The following is a 21,442-nucleotide window of genomic DNA, read 5'->3' on the forward strand; positions in this document are numbered from 1 at the left end:
ATATACTTCTAAACAAGAATTGAAAAGAGGGCCGGGGATTTAGTTCAGTGACACAGCACCTGCCTGGCAGGCACAAGGTCCTGAGTTCAATCCTCAGTACCAAGAAGAAAAAAGAACTGAAAAGAAATTTTGCATAATTTAGAGTAACTAAACACTGAGTGAACTGCTGAGTCACTGGTCCACATCAGTCCTTGTTTGTCTTTGATCGTTTCAATACTGCTCAAGGACTAAGTCCGCAGGCCAGCATTGCAGAGCCTTTCCCCTACTAACCTATCAGTCTCCCATACCACTACCACCACAATGAGTCAGACCCTGTCTGGAAAGCCCAGAGTCCTTGCCTCACACCTTAGCCTAGCCTCTCTGTCCCTCAGTTCCTAGTGGTGTATACACCTCCAAGTCTGCTCCATGCTGGTCTTTATCACTAATGAGACCTTAGGGCCCTTCTGGTCAGTAGTCTTAATCATAAATTGGGGTAAACATGTACAATTGACAAGATTATACCAAAACTACATAAATAATATTAGATAAACTACAATCAGCACATTTACTAATGAGCTATGATTTATCTTAAATGAAGAACTCAGTTTGTCTCTCTAGGACTTTGGAAACATACGAGTATGGTGAGGAAGAAAGAGGAAGGGCTCCCATAATATCTAAGTTCAAATCCAGGGTCTTTCTGAGGGCTATCTTGAGTAAGTCAGTGACGTTCACTAAGTCAGCTTTCTCATGTGTCATCTGTACGTGGGATATTATTACTGTGCCTCACAGATTTTAAACATTCATTAGGTTAAAATGTTTATCGGTCTATATAGGAGGCTGTGAGGTATCTGAAAGAAGAGGGATGTGTTTATCTTTCCCCTCCTCTCTCTCCCTTCCTTCCCTTTCTTTCTTTGTAGTTTTTTTCAGATAAAAATCTCACTAACTACTCCAAGATGGCCTTGACCTTGCTATGGTACACAGGGTACCCTTGAACTCAAGATCTTGTCCCTATCTCCCACGTGCTAGGATTAACAAGCATACACCTCATCCAGTTTGTATTCACCTTTCTATAACCAAACCTAGAGCACACAAAAACAGAGAACAAAGTTGGGAGTCAACTAATTTTCATTTAATTCTTCTCATTTCATCAGTTTTTCTTCTCTAGATTATAACTCCCCACAGCAAAGATAATGTATAACAATTACCCTGTACAGTGGACCCTCGAGTTACAATCAGCCTGACATACAAACAACTTGGGTTATGACTGGAATTTTAGTTTTAACTTACATCCAAAGTCTGGAGTTATGGGCCTGAATGCCAGCTGCTTGTGGTTCCAGATGGTCTCAGATACAGATTTAACCCTTAAAGAGTTCTGGAAGGAACATTACAACATCCTTTCTTGTGTGGGGTTAATTGAGAAATCCTGGGCTGAGATCTGCCTGGAAGAAAGTGTGACCTAAAATTATACAGGAGAGATTCTTTGAAGGCTGTGTAGAGAAGCCTGAGCCTTCAAGTGACCAACCTGATTTACAATCAGCCCTTGTGAACGAACTGAGTTTGTAAGTCAAAGGTCCACTGTATTACCCACAACACCTAAACAGTTGAAGATACACAACAGGTCAAAGAGTTTTGTTGACTTTAACTGTAGGTCAAAGCAAACAGTGACAGGAATGATCAAAATAGTATCCAATTCTCTGTGAACTCTGATATTACAGTGTTATGCTTACGAGACAGATGTGACTAGGGGTATATAACTCAGGGTGTAGTTGGTAGAGCATGTGCTTAGCATGGTGAGGGCCTGGGTTCAATCTTCAGTACCAAAGAAAAAAACAAAAAAGAGATTTGGATGATCTAAGGGACAGGTGTTGGATTATGCAATAATATTCTCAAGACAAATGTTTCTAAGAATTAGCAAGGAAATTCAAAGAAAAAACAAATCAGAGTTTTTCTATGGGCAACAGATAACTTTAAGAATCTTTATAATGTTATTTGTTATATTACCTGGAGCCAAGAGGAAATTTTAAAGCTGTTTTTGAGCAAATATGAAAAGAAATATAGTACATTCAAGAATTTTTTAAATGACTATTCAGCAGGGAAGATGCTCTAAACTTACAGACAATTATTTCTGTGACAAATGTAACTTACTCACCTGGATTACATGTTGAGAATCAATGAAAAAGGGGCAGGGATTTGGCTCAGTGGTTCCACCGCCCGCCTTGCAAGCACAAGGACCCAAGTTTGATCCCCGGTACCAAAAACAAAACAAAACAAAAAAAACATTTTCTAGGACTGAGGACTTAGCTCAGTGGTTCTGCAGCCTGCCTCGCAAGCGCAAGGACCCGAGTTCGATCCCCAGTACCAAAAAAAACAAACAAAAAAACCCCAAAGAGAATCAATGAAAAGATGGTTCTATATAAAAGGTATCCACTCATTCATTCATTAAGTCAAAAGTACTACTGGACACCAGCTATGTACTGTTACCTGGCCAGGGGATGGGGATATAATGATAAGATAATCATAATCTCTGTCCTCTGGAGCTTGCAGCCTAGCCTTGTACTGTCCAGTGCAATAGCCACTGACCATATATGGCTACTGGACACTTTAAATATGGCTAGTCCAAACTGACATGTCTATTAAATATAAAATATCCACTGACTTAGTGCCTCTAAAGGAATGTAAAATTATAATTTTATGTTGATTACATCTTGAAACAGTTTTAATGTGCTGGGTAAAAATATTAAAGGTACTGTCACTTTTTTTTTTTTTTAAAGGTACTGAGGCTAGAACCCATGGTCTTTGCATGAATTTTGAAACAGGGTCTCAGTAAATTGCCAAGTTGACCAGGCTAGGATCAAACTTGAGATCCTCCTAGGTCAGCCTCCTGGAGTGCTAGGATTACAGGTGTACACCACCAAACCCAACTTACTTTTTTAATGTGGCTAATAAAAAACTTTAAATTTTGTGGCTTACATAATATTTCTATCAGACAGTGCTGGTCTAACTCAATTGCTGGCTTCTGTTAATAATTTTGGGATCTATACAAATTAAACTACTGGATAAAGAACATCTGATCAATGTTCGATAAATATCCTGTCAGGGAGTTTTATAGGTGTAGTACACAAGTAACTAACTCTTCTTTCTCTCTAGTCAGGAAGTACAATTTCTTTCTCATGTTTATAGCCCAAGAGTGACTAACACATTAGCCATTTAATTTTTAATAAATCATGGAAATTTCTCAGGGCAAATGCCATGGAAACAAAGCATTAATTTTCATTATATGCAATGTAGGACAGGCTCTTCAAACTTGACAAAAATGAAATTTGATTCTAGTCTAAAGTAACTCTTTTTTTTGATACTGGGGATCAAATTCGGAACCCTGCGCTTGTGAGGCAGGCGGCAAAACCACTGAGCTAAATCCCTGGCCCTAAAATAACTCTCTTAATGCTCTCCCCAATTTTCTATGTGCAAACTCCCCTAAAAATTACTTGCTGCTAATAAAATCACCCACTGAACTGGGTTACCAGCCTCAGAAATTCCCATTAGAAAATACAGAAGTGAAAAACGAGAAGTAAACTATATGCAGAAGTAAACTCTAGGTATCTAGAAGAGACCATGTAGCTTCAAGATTGTGTACCTGTGATGTCAGAGCCATCTTCTCTTTCATGTCACAAGCACTTGCTCTTTTTTTTTTTTTTTTTTTTTTAGAGGGGAAAGTGTTTATCTGGCTTACAGTTTGTAGAGGTTTTCAGTTCATAATCGGCTGGTTCCAAGGCAGGGTGGCAAAGGGGCAACAATTCCTGGTGGTGGAAGACAGCAAAAGCAACAAGGGACCTTAACAGTGTCTTTCTGCTCCTTTTATCTTATTCAGGCTACTAGGAAGCACTTGCTTTTATTTTTTTTATTTTTTTTTTTAGCACTTGCTTTTAAACCCAGGGAGTAAGCAGGAACGTATGGTAACCAGGGAAATAGGTTTTAAATTTCTAACTCAAAGACAGAAAGAAGCTAGCTGAGATACTTGACAGATTATTAGATTGTTCCCAATGTGTTCATTATTACAAATAATTGTATTTAAAAGTTTCCTGTACATATTCATAAGCAAATGTATGAGAATTTCTTGAAGTGGAATTTCTGGGTCAAAGGAACGTACATTTAAAACTGTTAGAGGTGGGCTGGGGATTTAGCTCAGTGGCACCACACATGCCTTGCAAGCACAAGGTCCTGAGTCCGATCCCCGGTACTACCACCAAAAAAAAAATCGTTAGAGGTACAATATTATTATATAGCCATATTGCTCTCTAAAAAGACCAATTTATACTCTCAGCTTTGTATACAGAAGCACCTGGTACATGACTTTTTTTTAACCTTTTCATCTGTGCCAATCTAATGTGTATAAATTGGTGCCAGGTTAATTTGCATTTCTCTAATTTTATTAGTTCACAAGTTTATTGGTCTATTTGTATTTTTCATTTTAGGAACTGTCTGATCATATTTTTTACCCATTCTTTGCCCCTTTTTCTAACTATTATTTTGTATTCTCACAGATTTGAGGAAATTCTTTACAATATTTTTTCTTCTATCCTGCTTTTTGTCTTTTTTTTTTTTGGTACCAGGAATTGAACTCGGGTCCTTGCGGTTGCTCAGCAGGCAGCGAAACCACTGAGCTAAATCCCCGGCCCATGCTTTTTGTCTTTTAATTTTACTTATAGTATCTTTTTTTTTTTTTTTTGGTACCGGTAATCGAACTCAGGACCTTGCACTTGTGAGGCAGGCACCGGAACCACTGAGCTAAATCCCCAGCCCTATAAGTATCTTTTAACATGGGGATTTTTGTGTAATTGGATTTCTCATTTTTTTTTCTTTTATGGAACATTTGCTTGCTTTTTTTCCTTTGCTTTATATGTCATTTATTTCTACATTATTATAAAATTATCATTTCTAATATTATCATAGTTTTGATTTTTATGTTCAGAATTTAAATATACCCAAAACTCAGTTATATGCATTACATGAGGTAAGGCACTACCTATCTCCCATCTAATGGATAGACTGGTATCCCCAAATCACTTAGAGAAATCTGCCCCTACTCCACTTATTTGAAATGCCATCTCTATCACATACTTAACTGACACATTCTAGAGTAGAATTAGGAAGATCCTGGAATTCAGGGCTAATCACCTTGGACACAAAGTTTATTACTTTTTAAGAATATACTGGACTTGGGAGTTAGCTCAGTGACGCCGCACCTGCCTGGCAAGCATGAGGTCCTGAGTTCGATTCCCAGTACCAAAAAAAAAGAGAATATATTATATATATTTTATATATAAATTTGTTATAAACATAAACCAACATCACAATCTTAAATGTAGCAGCTTAGAAATAAAGTAGCACATAACGTTCATTGCTTAATAAGTTTATTACTTATAAGATACAGCCACCTCCAGACATGCCAATGAACATTTGTGATGAGACCATTTTAAAAAAGTAAGTCTTTATTGCTAAAAATATTAACTAGCTAATAGATACCAAACAGCCTAAAAGATGAATCGTTTAAGTGGTCACTTCTTTCCAAATATTACCTCCTTTTGAAAAGTCAGGTCTTCTGTTATACACCTGGTAACCTGGACAAAAAAGCCAAGGAGTCTCTAGTTCAGCTGTTTCTCACCCTCAATCAGCAGGCAGAACTTTTTACTGCTCCCAGAGCCCAAGCCACTCAGCTCAAAAGCAATTCTTTCCTGATAGTCCAGGGTATTACTTGGTTATGGATTCCATATCCTACATGAGATGTCTATGTAAAGACTCACTGGCTTCATAGGGCATAGTCACTTTAGTGTCTACAACGGCAGCTATAAGAGAAACTTGCTTTTACACACTGTAGCATTACCACTGTGAATTAGTTTCAAGGGCTGATCACAGCATACTTGAGATAGTTGTCACAATCTAATTATGCATCCTTATGAAAATATGGCATATATGCATGGACTTCTTGGCTCGATTCAATTTCACTGTCCATTTATCTATTCCTATAGCATTATCCACTGTTTCCATTATTATAGTTTTGAAACAATTATAGTTTGTTATTAGGACAAAGTGTCCTTTGTGTTACTCTTTTATGGAAACATCTTGGCTATTTTTCTCCATTTACTCTTGCAGTGAATTTTCTAATTAGTTAAATCTATAAAAATGTCCCTTAGGGTCAGGGATTTAGCTCAGCGGTTCTGTCGCCTGCCTCACAAGCACAAGGTCCCAAGTTCGATCCCTGGTACCAAAAAAAAAAAAAAATGTCCCTTAGGCAGACAGCATCTTATCCTGGTGATCAAAGTTAACATCACCAGTAATGAGAAAAGTTCACTGACATCATGCACAATGAGTTAAGCACAATATACGTCAGTAGTGGTCCTGCCTAAAATGCACAAGCTGAATGTCATCCTGAGAAACATGGGAAAAACCCAAACTAAGGTGCTTTCTATAATATAACTAGTATGTACTGCAAACATTTAAATGTTAAAAAAGACAAAGACAGGCTGGGAAACTGCAAGACTTGAAGGAGTCTAAAGATCCAGGACAATTCAACACACGATTGAAGATTTTCTTTGCTCTAAATGACAGTAATAAGATAACTGGCAAAATCAGGAATAAGGTCTGCAACTTAGATACTGATATTAATTTTATCTATTATTTATAGTATTAATTTCCTGATTTTGATACATGTTCTGCAGTTATGTAAGACGATCTTTGTTTTTTTGTTTTGTTTTGTTTTTTGTTTTTTTGTGTGTGGTACCAGGGATTGAACTTAAGACCTTGTGCTTGCCAGGCAGGCGTGGAACCACTGAGCTACATCCCCGGGGCCGGGGATGTAGCTGAGTGGTTTTGTCACCTGCTGGGCAAGTGCAAAGACCCGAGTTCGATCCCTGATACCAAAAAAAAAAAAAAAAAAGCAAAACAAAGCTACATCCCCAGCCCAATGTCTTTGTTTTTGAGGGACATTAAATATTTAGGTGTCAAAGGGCATCACATCTGCAATTTACTCTCAAATGGTTGAAACAGAAAAAAATAATATATGTATGCAGATATTTACTTAAACACATACACATAATGTAGAGGGAATAGGGTAAAGCAAATGAGATACTACAATGCTAACATTTGGCTCCCTGAAGGATACTGGGGATTTTTTTTTTTTTTTTACCATTCTTACAATTTTATTTGAAGTCTGAAATTACAGCAAAGTAAAAATTAAATCTTTAAAAATGTCATTTCAAGAGCCGGGGACTTAGCTCAGTGGTTCTGCCACCTGCCTCGCAAGCTCAAGGACATAAGTTCAATCCCCAATACCAAAAAAAGAAATAAAAAGAAAACAATGAAACTATACTGATGGCTATTTTAAAAAGCAATAATAAATGGAAAGAGATTATGTTCCTCATGAGTTATCCCAAATAAAATTCTCAAATGATTTTTTTTTTGGTACCTGAGATCGAACTTGGGACCTTGTGCTTGCAAGGCAGGCGCCAGAACCACTGAGCTCAATCCCCGGCCTGTTCTCTTTTTATTTCTAAGTACAATACTTTATACATTTCCATACAATCATGTAGTTATCTTTTTGTTTTCTGAATTCCACTAGTAGTTATCATCAGTTAATTATCTTGAATTTTACAGACAACAAATAATGTTCTATTAATGACAACTTTCAGCTTTTTCCATGTTCCCCTCCCTCTATATCCCTTCCCTCCCTTCCTTCCTTTTTTTTTTATCTTGTTTTTTTTCTATTGTTTTGGCTGAAACCTCCAGAACAAGGATGAATAGTAGAGATGACAGTGGGAACCTTCATCTCATTTTTTTAATGAAGATTTTGGTCAGGTTTTCCTATTAGATATATTATTGGTTTCTTATAAATATTCTAAAAATAAATTTTCTTTCATTCCTAGATACCTAAGAACAATTTTCATTACCAGAAAAGGATGTGATTTTTTAAAAAATATAAAATTTGTATTGAAATATATAGAAAAGCCCATAGATCATAAGGGCATGAATTGATGCCCTTAACAAAATGAACATGCTCAGTGTGAAGTGCTCTTACCATTTTTTCCTTTAGCCTATTAAACTACTATAGCAAACTAAGTACATTCCACAGATAAACTCCATTCAACCTTGATTTTTTCTTTTTATTTAGATTTATCCCTGACATCCTAATATACAATATATTTATAATATATAGTTATATAATGTATAACATTTATAATGTAATTATATAATGCATATTTATAATATATTATATTATATAATATAGGGTTATATAATATATATAATATTCTTTCTCACTTCATCTTACTTCTCTGATTTTACTGAAATAACCATTTTTTTCTTTTCTCCTAAGATGATCGACATTCTATTGCACCTAATAATTTCTGAAAAACATGAATTTTATTTTTCTATCAACATTAAGAATAAACTGTCGGGGAGATGGGGATTTAGCTCAGTGGTTTCGCTGCCTGCTGCGCAGGTGCAAGGACCCGAGTTTGATCCCCGGTACAAAAAAAAAAGAATAATCCGTTGGGGCCGGGGATGTAGCTCATTGGTGCTACAAGGTCCTGAGTTCAATCCCTGGTACCACAAAAAAAAAGAAAAAGAAAAAGAAAATGAATAAACTGCATGTGGAAATAAACTTACTTATTTATTAATAGTGGTTACCTCTGAAAAGGGGAAATAAACTGAGTGAAAATGAAAACACCTCATTTTAAACAATTTTTATTCTAGGAATGAGTATAAATATAAATGTAGAATTTAAGTTATTTTTAAGAAGAACATCATGCAAGTCAAGAAATAGAACATTAAAGCTGGTCAGCCAGGCATGGTAGTACATGCCTGTAATCCCAGCACTCAGGAGGCTAAGGCAGGAGGATTGCTGCAAACCAGCCTAGGCTACATAGGGAGTTCAAGGCCATCCTGAACTATATAGTGAGACCCTGTCAAAAACAAAAATAAAGCTGGTCACCATGGCACATGCCCATAATCCCAGCTACTGAGGAGGCTGAGGTAAGAGTAACTCAAGTTGCCAGCCTGGGCAACTTAGCAAGACCCTGTTTCAAAATTAAATAAGTAATATAGGAGCTGGGCATGAGCATATGTCTATAATCCCAGTACTCTGAGAGGCCGAGGTAAGAAGATCACAAATTTAAGTCCACCCTAGGCACGTTAGTGACACAGCTATAACCTTTTTGTTCATTTTGAGACAGGGTCTCACTATGTAGTTCAGGCTGGCCTTGAAGTCAACTATGTAGCCCAGTCTGGCCTCGAATTTGTGGCAATCCCCCTGCCTCAGGCTCCTGAGTGTTGAGAGTACAGGCCTGCACCACCACACCTGGCTCAAGACCTTGTCTTGCAATTATAAAAATAAAAAATGATCTGAAGTTGTACCTCAATGGGAAGGCTCTGGGTTCAATCCCCAGTATATGAGAGAGAAGAAGGGGGAGGGGGAGAGGAAGGGGAGAGGAAGAGGGAGGAGGGAGAGAGAGAGAGAAGAGAGATAGGGAGAATATTACACAAACACAAATGTAAATTAAAAGGGAATAAGGGCCAGGGTTTTAGCTCAGTAGTTCCGGCGCCTGCCTCAAAAGCGCAAGGTCCTGAGTTCGAAACTCGGTACCAAAAAAAAAGGGGAATATGTAAGCATCCTCCAGGTCAAGAAACACAATACTGGTAGCCCACCAGCCCACTCTCTTCATTTCTAGAGGTAATTGATTTTATGTTAATCATAAAATACTTTTGGAAGTTAAGTATGGCAGTTGAACCCAGGGCCTTTGCACTGAGTTACAACCTCAAATGTTTTTTAAATTTTTAAATTTTGAGACAGGATATCACTAAGTTGCTAAATTGCCGGGGCTAAGCTTGAACTTGCAATTCTCCTGCCTCAGTCTCCCAGAATGCTGGGATTACAGCAATATACCACCACCCTTGGCTTTGGCTATCTTTTTTTTTTTTCTGGTACCTGGGATTGAACTTGGGACCTTGCACTTCCAAGGCAGGCAGCAGAACCACTGAGCTATATCCCCGGCCCTGGCTATCTTTTTATAGCTTTATTATACCTAAGTATGTACCCCCAAATAATACTTTTTATTTTGGCCTAGTTCTGAAGTACATGTTAGACTGATACAGTGCAAAGTCTTTCTGGGCTCCTTCATTCATAGGTTTTGTTTTTTGTACTGGGGATCAAACTTGGGACCTTGCGCTCACGAGGCAGGCGGCAGAACCACTGAGCTAAATCCCCAGCCCTTCTCATAGTTGTTTTTGAAAGTCATCCTTGTTGCTGAGGGTGGTAGAAGAAGGCCTTTATATGAATGTGTATTACAATTTATTTATCCATTCTAAGTTGTACATGGATATTTGGATGCTTTAAAATTTATGGCTGGTAATGTTACTATAAATACTCTATATATTTTTTCAGGTGCAGAGGTCTATACTGTTAGCTATAAATCTAGAAATTGAATTTCTGGTCTTAATGTGAATTTGTACCATACTAGATCATGCAAAAATGTTTTCAAAATAGTTATGCCAATTTACACACCCACCAGCAGCACATGAGAATTCTTGCTGTTCATATCCATGTCAATACTTGGTACTGTGTTGTAGACTTTTTAATTTAGTCATGCATGTGGGTTTATGAACCTATCTCATGGTTTTAATAAGCACTGCTCTCATTTTTACTGAAAGTAAATATTTTTCATGTTTATTGGCCATTTAGACTTTTCCTTTGGAAAATACCTGCTAAAGCCTTATAGATATTTCTATTGAGTTTTTTTCCTCTGCTTTGTACAGATTCATTACATATGCTTGCAATAAGGATCTTTACTTTTCACCCTATGCATTTCCATATTGTTTAAATTTTTATTTTAGCAAGATCCTGTACATTTTAAGTTTTAAAAATATAAGAAATAAAGCACTGGGCTGGGGATTTAGCTCAGTGGTTCCACCGCTTGCCTTGCAAGCTCATGGTTCTGAGTTGGATCCCAGGTACCCAAAAAAAAAAAAAAAAAAAGAAATTAAGCACTACTCCCAATTGTTCAATTTCGTTACAGAATAATTTTATACTTAGATGTATGCACACATATTTGTATTATTCCTCCATATTCTTAGAAATCTCGTACTAATTTACAAGGCATCATGACCCATTATTTAAGTTTACAGGTTTCTTTGCACACTACTGCTTATCTCCAATTCTTCCTCTTTTTGGGAGTTTGCACTTGACTGGGAGTACCTCCTTCAGCTAATTTTCCCAACATGGATCTATGCGGTAAAGTTTCAGAGTTTTTTACTTTGACCCCACCCCCAATGTTACCAAGGCTAGAGGCAGAATTTACCTTCAAAATTATTTCCCCTCAGAACACTGAAGGTACCAGCTTTTAGCAACCCATGTTGTAGGATAAGACCGAATGCCACTCTCATTCTCAGTCTTGAATCTTTGTATGTACCTTGTTTTCTACTTCTGAAATCATACGTAGCATGGTAACTTTATAAGTAGCATAATATTCCTTATGTAGTACTTTCTATCCATTGTCTTCTTACTTTATGGTCTGCCTATTTCTTCTTTAATTTCATGAAAGTAACTGGACTTGAGCCTATTATTTAACTTCCAAGTAAATTTTTATTTCAGCAATCAAATCTTTGATACAGAACTAATATATTAATGATAGTTTTGTATTTTGAGATGGGGACTCTCTGCGTTGCCCAGGCTATCCTTCAAGTCCTGGGATTAAGCAGTTCTCCCACAGCTTCTCAGCTCGAGTAGCAGGGACCACAAGCACATGTGACCACACCTGGGTTTTACTTTTTATCTGTGCCAGCTGTTTTCATTTATAGATCCAGCTCATTATTGGCTCTGGGAAGATATCTGTTGTGATCAGAACTTCCTAAAGTTACATTCTGTTTCTTCATTATCTCTGTTTCCACCATGGGCAGAAATACTGAGGATTGAACTCAGCACCTTTCCATTGAGCTACAGCTTCAGATCATTTTAAATTGTTTTTTACTTTCAAGACAAGGTCTTGAGCCAGGTGTGGTGGTGCCGGCCTGTAATCTCAATACTCGGGAGACTGCAGCAGGAGGATCACAAGTTTGAGGTCAGCCTGTGCTACACAGTGAGCTCTAGGCCAGCCTGAACTCCACAGTGAGACCCTGTCTCAAAACAAACAAAAAGGTTATAGTTAAATCACTAACTTGCTTAGACACAGAAGATAATGGGAAGCTAGTTTTATTTGTTCATTTTATTCATCTCTTCCAAATCTAGTTTTCCTGAATGTCTGGTGACTTTTTTTTTTTTTATTGGTACATTTTAGGTATACAATATAATGACATTCATCTTTGGAAATATGCACCTTTACATAATCTCTCTTGGTTCTTATTTTTCCTCCTTCCCCTGCCCTCCCTTCAGCCCCTCTATCCCTCCCTATTTACAAAGACTTTGTTTCCATTTTTTCATTTTCTCTTATTAATTCCATTCCCTTCTTTCCTTTCCCCTACCCCTCCCACTTCCCCTTCCCCTTTGCCCCTTTTTGTCTGGTGACTCTTGATCACCTATTCATACTAATGAAGTACTATGCTGATTAGTACTTGTAAGAAATATGTGTTCCCTCAACAGCTGTATTAATCTGTCTCCAAAACCTCTAAATGGGAAATATGCCTATGGCACATTGCAGATTAAGTGGTACACTGACAGGTCTCTCTTTAGAAGAAAAAAAACAAAAAACAAGCCTGCCAAAATCAGGTAGACTATGTTCTGATGGCATAGTCCTTGAGGTATATCAATCCCTGATGAAGCCCCCTTTCTTTTTCTCATCCCATCCCACCTCTCCAGTTCCAGACAATGCTCACAATGCCTGCCCAGACCTCCTCAATGCAAAACCCCTACTTTTCCTGAAGAGCTATTCCCATGGCTTCCTTCATCCAGGGAACTAATGGCACCACTACAGCTCTTTATATGAAAGGGGCAGAGAAGGAGCAGGAAAAGCACTGGTTTGCGGGCAGTTCTTTACTTATCTGCCCTGATATTCTATCCTCCCCCAAATCTTCTCCCTCTTCCTATACTATTTTCAGGAAAGAGTCCTACTAAAAAAATTCTCTGATTTCCATCATGCATCAGGAGCACCTATTTTGGATTACATTTTACTTGGTGCTGGTTTCTCAATCAATGTAATTCCAGCTGGGCATGGGGGCACACGCCTGTGATCCCAGCACTCTGAGGCTGAGGCGGGAGGATTGAAGTGAGCTCAAGGCCAGCCTGGGATACATAGTGAGTTCAACGCCAGCCTGAACTATATAGTGAGACCTTGTCTCTAAAAAAAAAAAATTCCAATTGCTTTTTTTTTTTGGTAACAGGGTTCAAACTCAGGACCTTGTGCTTGTGAGGCAGGCAAAGTGGCACTGAGCTAAATCCCCAGCCCCTCCAATTGCTTTTGAGCACCCTGAAATTTCTCAAAATTCCTGTTATTTTAACAATACAAATAATGATAGCAGTTAACATTAGCTCAACATTTGCTAAATGTAAAAGTCTCTCCTAAATACTCTATACAAGTTGTCTCTCTGGATCTTCACAATAACTCTATGACAGTGGTGGCAAACCTTTCAGAGACAAGTACCCAAACAGATCCCGAAACCCACCATTTTCACAAAGTTCCAACACTGCAATTAAACTGAATACTGAGGTTTTAGTTTAGAAAAAAATACTCAAATGTTAACATCTTTTGTCTTAAAAGAAAAGCAACATGCATGCCATAGGTTCGCCACCACTGCTCTATGATATAGGTACTATTACCGTCATCCTAATTTTACAGATAAGGAAACTGAGAAAAAAAGAATAAGCAACTTGCCCAAGGTCACATAATTGGCAAATGGCAGAACTTGTATTCAGACACAGTAATCTAGCTTTAAAGCCTCCCCTTTCTGTTTTTTTGGTTTGGTTTGGTTTGGTTTGGTACCAAGGATCGAACTCAGGACCTTGCGCTTGCGAGGCAGGCACAGTGCCACTGAGCTAAATCCCCGGCCCCCCTTTCTGTTTTTAAAATACAATTATGATTTATTTGTTGTCTTATATCTGTTTTATCATTTTCAATGCTATATGAGAAGAAGAGAAAAGTAAATGAGTACTTTTGGTCTATTATTTCATGATGGAAACACTTTCTACTACACCAGAATTGTTTGTACTATACCACACTTTTATGATTGAAATGCCACTTAGAAAAGATGCAGGATCTATAAAGGAATCTACTGACAGAAAAAAGGTCCTATGAAACTGTCTTCAACCATCAGCAGAAGTAATATAAAGGATTCCCAAAATGAGAGGCTTAGAAGTAGCTATTTCAAAAGTATAGATAAGTTAAAAAGAAAAATTAAATAATAGGATTTTCACCTTCTCAACAGTTCATTAGTTCACTATTACCACCACCAAAGAGAAGCTAAGAACATCTAAAATTTTAGACCCATCCTATTTCCTGACAGTGGCTTTCTTTTTTTTGGTACCAAGAATCGAACTCGGCTCCTTCTGCTTTCGAGGCAGGCGGCAGAACCACTGAGCTAAATCCCCAGCCCTGACAGTGGCTTTCTTAATAACTCAATTCAACTCAAATAAGTAAGAGGCACTATCCCACTGACCCTGCCCTTTCAGAGCTTACAGTCTAACAGGAAGCACAGAAAATAAAGAACACATGTAATTCTGTGCATGAAGTGCTGGTACAGGTAGGCACACAGAGGGTGCCATCGTAACACAGGGGACAGGCCTGGCAAGGAAATTTCCCAGGAAACAAATATTAGACTGGGTGTTAGAAAAAAAGAGGAAATAGGTCTGCCAAAGAGGTTTTTCAAAAATAACTTAGACTAAGTGTTAAAGGATAAGCTATCAATCATTTGCAAAATCAAACTGAATTTATCATATTTCCTACAACCTGCTCCTCTCTCCACCTGCATAATACCTGATGAAGAGCACTGTGGTCTATACAGAAAGCTTGAAGTCATTTCTGACCCTTTCCTCCTCGTCAGTTAGTCATCAAGTCTCATCTGATTGAATGTCTTCATACTTCAAAGTGATTCCCTGCTCTCCATTCCTACTACAACATCTTAATTGCAGACTCCATCATTTTTCACCTTGATAACCACAATGATCTTATATTTGTTCTTTCAATTAAATCTCTTTGCTGGCTAAAGAACCAAAAGCAGGTCCTGAAAACTCCCCTCAAGAGATGCACACTTGATTTGACCCTCACTAGCTTCCAGCCACCTCTGTCCCACAGTGCTGAACTTCATAAGAGCTCTGGAAGCATCAAGCCCAATTCTGCCTAAATACCTTTACTTAAGCTACTTGGTCTCTCTGGTTTGAGAGATTCCAGCCCTCCCTTGATAACACCCACTCAGCTTTGAGGCATGTCATTTTAGAAAAGTCATCCTGAGGGCCACTTCTCTTTCATCCTCATCCCTGCAAGCAGAATCAGGAACCTGTTCTGTGTGCTCCCATGCCACAATACCTCATCAGGGCACCAATCACAAAGAATGATGCTCACATTGTTCTGTAATGGTCTGTTTACCCCATTCTCTATAATCTATATCATCAAGCTAACAAAGTACCTGATACATAGGAAGCAATCAAGAAATACTGAATGAATGAACAAATGAACAAACAAGGATAGTTAAACCTGAGAAAGTTGATGAGGCAATTAAAGGAAGCATGGAGAGGACAGAAGAATGCCGGATAAGTACCCGGGTAAGTACTAGCAGGAAGATGCTAGTGAAGCAAACACAATAACAACCAAAGAGGTTGAAAAAAATACGTAGGATCATACAGTAATGCAACCCAAAAGAAGAGAAAAATTTAAGAAGGTGGTCAACAGCATCAAACACTACAAATAGGTCAAAGAAGGTGAGAACTAAGACAAGACTACTGATTTAAAGGTCGTCCTCAGAGACTTGGTTTTGACATTGCTAATCCTGAGTATGCACCTCCCTTGCTCTTCCCAGAACTGTCTAAGACCAGCTTTCTGAGCCATTGTTTGAATTTCAGGCTTACAAATAACCAGGGGTATGAAACTTACCTGTGCAATCTCTTTTTTTCCATGATTAAAACATCGAAAAGCAGAGAATATACAAAAGAAAATATTCATCCAGATATAATCAGTTATTTCATGATTTCCTTTGTTATGTTTATATTTTAATGTTATGATGCTGAATTCTATATCCTAATTAAACTATTCCCTTATAATGCTTATATTTAGTGAGCAGAACTATAATTAAAATAATTAAATAACATTAACAATATAATAAATTATAAAGCTTAATTTATTCTTCATGTAGCCCAAGTTAGATTTCTTTTTGTGAATCAATAAATTAGCATTTTAATTTATAAACAGAAGAAAAAAATGTTACAGAATTAGATATGCCTGCTTGGCTACATGTGCACAATGTGCTTTCTGTCATATACTACTAAAATTGCCCCTTAATTTTTAGCAATAACATTTATGCTAAAAGACGGCACACAACCCTTTTTTATTTTGGTACCGGGGATCAAACTCAGGACCTTGCACTTGCCAGGCAGGCAGGCAGGCAATGGCACCACTGAGTTAAATCCCCGGCCCCGTAAGTATCTAATTTTGATTAATTTAGGCCAGATTTTATTCTTTGCATGCTCTGGAACTTGGCTACTAAAAATAGGTTAGACACTAAATATAGAAACATCTATAGCAGCTACAGGACTTTTTCCTATGTTTTAATTTCTTTAGTTAAAATTAGACACAGTGGCTTATAAGCAATTTAATAAAATCTAAGTTACAACATTAAACATGCTTAACAGTTTGGTAGATCTAGAAAAATAGTGTGAACCAGAGTTTTCAATACTCTCCTGAGATTTTTTTTTCAATGTGGAGTATGTTTTGGTAGAAAAAGAAAAAGTAGGGAAGAAAGTGACATTTCTAAAAGTAAGAACTATTAGAAGTGTTAAAATAAATGTACCTACTGTATATTTAAAATAAAAAATAAAAGTAAGAACTGCTAGGTCAAAGGATATAAACATTTTAAGGTTTTGATATATTTTGCCAAATTGGATCCAGAAAGGGTATATAAAATTCACACTTTCTTCAGTATTTAAGCTTTATTTTTCAAAATCCTTGCCATCACTGGTATTATTTTTAGTCTTGTAACTCTAATAAGTGAAATATCTTATTGTTTTGTTGTTTTAACAATAGCAAAAATAAATATGTTTATATTTATTGGTGGTACTTCTTTATGAATTGATTATTCATATCCTTTTACTTATTTTTCCTATAAGTCATTTGCTTTAAACCTATTGATTTATAAGAGCTCTTTTTAAGTTCACGGCATTAACCATCTGTACAAGTATTTCCTTCTTTTTTATTTATAGTATTTGACATAAGAAATTTTTTAATTTTATATGATCACATAATTTAATCTTTTCTTTTTAAAAATAACACCTAAGAATTTTTCCACATTTATATTTTATAAATTATTCACTCAAAGTTCTTTCTAATGTGGTTACAGTGAGATACCACTGGATCAGTGAGATAATTTATTTCTACCAACTAATAGACATTAAGAGATTCTAACTTCCCCAAACTTAAAATTACAATTCCAACAATGGTCAATATGAAACTAAGTTCTAAACTTTTTAAAAACCAACTTTAGCTATTAAGACAACTTTTCAAATAACAGAGTTTGAGTTTAGAAATTCATTCAAAGTTCTCTTTAACCCATTCGAAGCACAGATCTCTTGCTAATTATCACCCACCTCTCAAAAACCTGTTAGGGATCCTTATGATGGGACAGGACTGAATGAAGCGCCTCCTAACTGGGTCCCATCGTATTTTCTTCTTACCTGTTACCACAATTATCAGCAATAAGTCAGACACATATAGCACATGGCAAATAATACATAGTTATTGTAGTTATAAAGACAGAAAAACAGAAAACAAAACAATACTTGAATACAGAAAGGAAATAATGTAGCATTTAATTCTGTTTTGGAGGTTAAACTTAAATTAATATATAAGCAGTGATGAAGGTGTTCAACTTTTATCCCCAAAAGAATAGAATTAATGTGCACCATTTTTTCATGATTGTGATTCAAAAATATGTGTACTCAATAATCACCAATGCCATCTTGTGGCAAAAATTCACCAAGAGCTTTACAAACATAAGAAATAATGACATTTTAAGTCAGCGAATGTCAAAAAAGGAGCTCTACCCCAAACTAATTGAGTATAACATAGGCTCTTGTTCTCTTCAAGGCTTGGTATTCTTTTATTAGCTATAAAGCAATGGGCACCAATCTTTAAACATGAAAAAAAGCTGATCTTATTAAAATTATATGACAGCAACCAAATAAAACAAACATTTACTTACTATCTTGGTACTTCCATGGGGCGGAGAGGGGAGTTCATCTGCCTTCCCAGGAAGCAAATTAACTCCACATTAACCCAAATTAAAACTTGTTTTCTTATAAAACAGAAGAAAAGTGCAATGTATTTATGGAACTATTAAATGGAGTGAATTGTCTCTCTTCCAAAGTACTGATAGCTCCCAAAGACAGCTCTTATTGACAATAAAAACATGTTTGTATAGCATTAAGTTTACTAAGAGCTTTCATACATATTACCTTATATAATTCTAACAACAATCCTGTATTGATTCAAGTCATTTTATTAAGCACCTGCTATGCATGAGCCCCTATGCTAGGACCTATGGTTGCAAAAGGATATGACTCCTATCCTTAAGAGCTCATCCTCTGATAAGGAAGGAAGATGTGTAAACAATTGAATTGTAGTGATGTAACTGCTATAACGAGGGCTATAAAACCACCCTGAAGAAGATATTACCATCATCATTTTATAAGGAAAATTAAGTGACTGAATGCCAGAATCAGGATTCAAGCCTAGGCATTCTGAGTCTAAAATACTCTGTCTTAATTCCCTGAAAAGAGAATAGTTTTTAATGGTGGCCTTTGGAAATATAGTCAGGTCTTAAACAAGGTCTAGTTTGCTTACTATAGAACTTGTACCTGGAGATACACAAATTCTGTGTAATGAAATGACATACCTACACATGCACAGTTAATATCGTGGGAAAGACGGACTTATGAGTAAGAAGGAGAATTATTAATCTTTCAAAGGGTTTATGTTTTAATCCTCTAAATTCTTTAAACCAGTGGATCCCAAATGTTGGTCTACAGTCCACTGCTGGGGTAAGGTGAAGATTCTCAGACCAATACAAAATGAAAAAAATATGAGTAGTGAGTTTTTCAAAAATCTAAAGTTTTCTCTTCAAAGGCCTATCCTTTTTTCACAAATTAGAAACTTTTTATTGTTAAATATTCTTTATGAGATGATAACAATAGAAAATGGTAATTGGTTTTTTTAACATCCTTTCTTGGAAAAATACAAATTTTGCAACCTTATATCTATATTTCTTTTTTTGATGTCAGGTTTATGACATCCAAAAATCTGGAGAACCACTGCTTTGAACCAACGTGATATGTGTTGATATCTACTGAGTCCAGCATGGGCAGCCGTACTGTCAGAGGGTACATAAGATGTATAAAGACCTCCCTCATCCTCAAGAAGCTTATATTCTAATTAGGAAGACAAGACAGACACATAAAACAATTAGATAGCAATATAAGACAGACTATAACAAGTGATTAGCTTAAAACTTGACATTTTGATGTATCAAAAGCGTTAAAATGTACATACCCTTTGACCCAGCTATTCCACTTCTAGGAATCTATTCCTAAAGAAACAATCATAGATGCATGGAAAATTGTATGGACAAAGATATTAACTATGGTATTTATATGGCAAAAATTTAGAAATAATTTCAATATCCAATGATAGAGATGACTATGTTAAATAGACATACTTAAATATGTTCATATTCTACACACTTCTTAAAAAGTATATCAGGACTATTAACATGACAAAACGTTCACATATACTGCAAATGAACAAGTTACAAAATAGTATTAGAAGTATGATACCATTTTAGTAAACAAAAAGTATATATTCATGAAAAATACATGAAGGACATACATCAAATTTTAACTGTGGTTATCTTTGGGTGTGTTTTGTTTTTTCCTCGTTATGGTCTTTTTAATTCCAAGATTCCTCTTTGAGTAGACATTAATTTTGGACTAGAAGAAAAATAATACCCTATTACTTAAATTTGTTTAAAGTATGATTTTTTAAAAGTACTAGAAAGAAACCAGTGTTTCAAAGTGATGCCAAAGTGTTAACAGTAGTTATGATTTGGGTTGTGGTAATTAGCCCTTTTATACCATTTAAGAATCCATATGGAATCTAAAACTACTTTAGAATAACATTGAAGAAGTAACATTGAAAACTACTGAACCAAAGCCATAATCAAAGATCCTTTTGTGGGCTGGGTGCTGCCCAGCATGTACAAGGCCCAGGTTTGATCTCTAGTACCACATGAGGAAAAAAAGATCCTTTTTTGTTTTCTCAGAGCTTCTGTCAAACATCTTTGGCACGTATCTCTCTCAATAACCAACAGGACTCTGTCAGAGCACAGGTTAACACTGACTCTGTGGAGGTTATTCAGGTAAAGTGGGTACTTCGAACCCATGTGTTCTTCCTTCACCCAAAGAGCAGGAAAAAGTGAAACCAGCAACACAGCAGTGTAACACTAACAAATGTGTATTTATTTACTTTTTATTTTTGAAGAAACATATGCCTCTTCAATTTCATGTAAGTATACTCCTGATCTGAACTTAAAACTTAAGGTTTTCATTCTTTCATTCTTATACATTCAAACTGCCAATCTTCATTAGTGATTGCTTAAAAAGAAATCTTAAAAATGAAAAACATAATTTCTTCAATGATTTCATCAAATTTTGCTAATTTAAAAATTTTTTTCCTTCTTTTTACTAAGCTTACTTCACTGTAAACATAACATACATAGTCACTGACTGAATGAAGATGGTAGCTCAGCACACTACAAGCAAACTCACCTTCCCCAAGTCTTAGAAACCATCTTAAGAAAAAATTGAAAATAATCAAAAGAAAGAAATGCTGTAGGTCAACTAGAGCTATGAGGAATGACTAAAAGATGAAAAGCTGGTAAAATCAGACTAAAGTAGAAAATCAAAGTCCTATACTCTCAGAGTAGTGAGCTAGGTCAAGAGGTAAGGGAGAAGTCTTCAAGGTAAACTAAGTGCAGACTTGGAAGACAGCAGGAAGAACTGAAACAAAATTTACAGCATGACTGAGTGGAGCTAGCATAGAAATTACACAAGGTTGTATTCCCAGGTAGGAATAATGAATATGAACACTTGGATCAGAGAGACAAAACAGAGGCCTGTGTGGACGTTAACATTCAGGCCAAATAAATGACAACTACACTAAAGAAGACTGGCAACTGGTACAGCTCATCACATGTTCACTGTCCTCTTACCTCCACCCACAATCAA

The 21,442-nt window shown here is 36.4% G+C and overlaps 1 protein-coding gene across 2 annotated transcripts in view; it reads right to left on the reverse strand.

Annotated features, from left to right (window-relative positions):
• The window catches only part of Klhdc10 (kelch domain containing 10), a 69,601-nt gene that overhangs the window by 26,436 nt on the left and 21,723 nt on the right, over positions 1 to 21,442 (reverse strand). The window contains exon 2 of one of the 2 annotated variants that reach the window (XM_004856336.4): positions 17,750 to 17,836. The exons of the other annotated variant lie outside the window; for it this stretch is intronic. Coding sequence (XP_004856393.1) covers positions 17,750 to 17,836 — 87 coding nt within the window. The remainder of the gene's footprint in view (positions 1 to 17,749; positions 17,837 to 21,442) is intronic. 2 annotated transcript variants of the gene reach the window in all.

Source organism: Heterocephalus glaber, unplaced genomic scaffold (assembly GCF_053883595.1).
Source record: "Heterocephalus glaber isolate CG9 unplaced genomic scaffold, H.glaber_assembly_v1.0 deba00000546, whole genome shotgun sequence".
NCBI lineage: Eukaryota > Metazoa > Chordata > Mammalia > Rodentia > Bathyergidae > Heterocephalus > Heterocephalus glaber.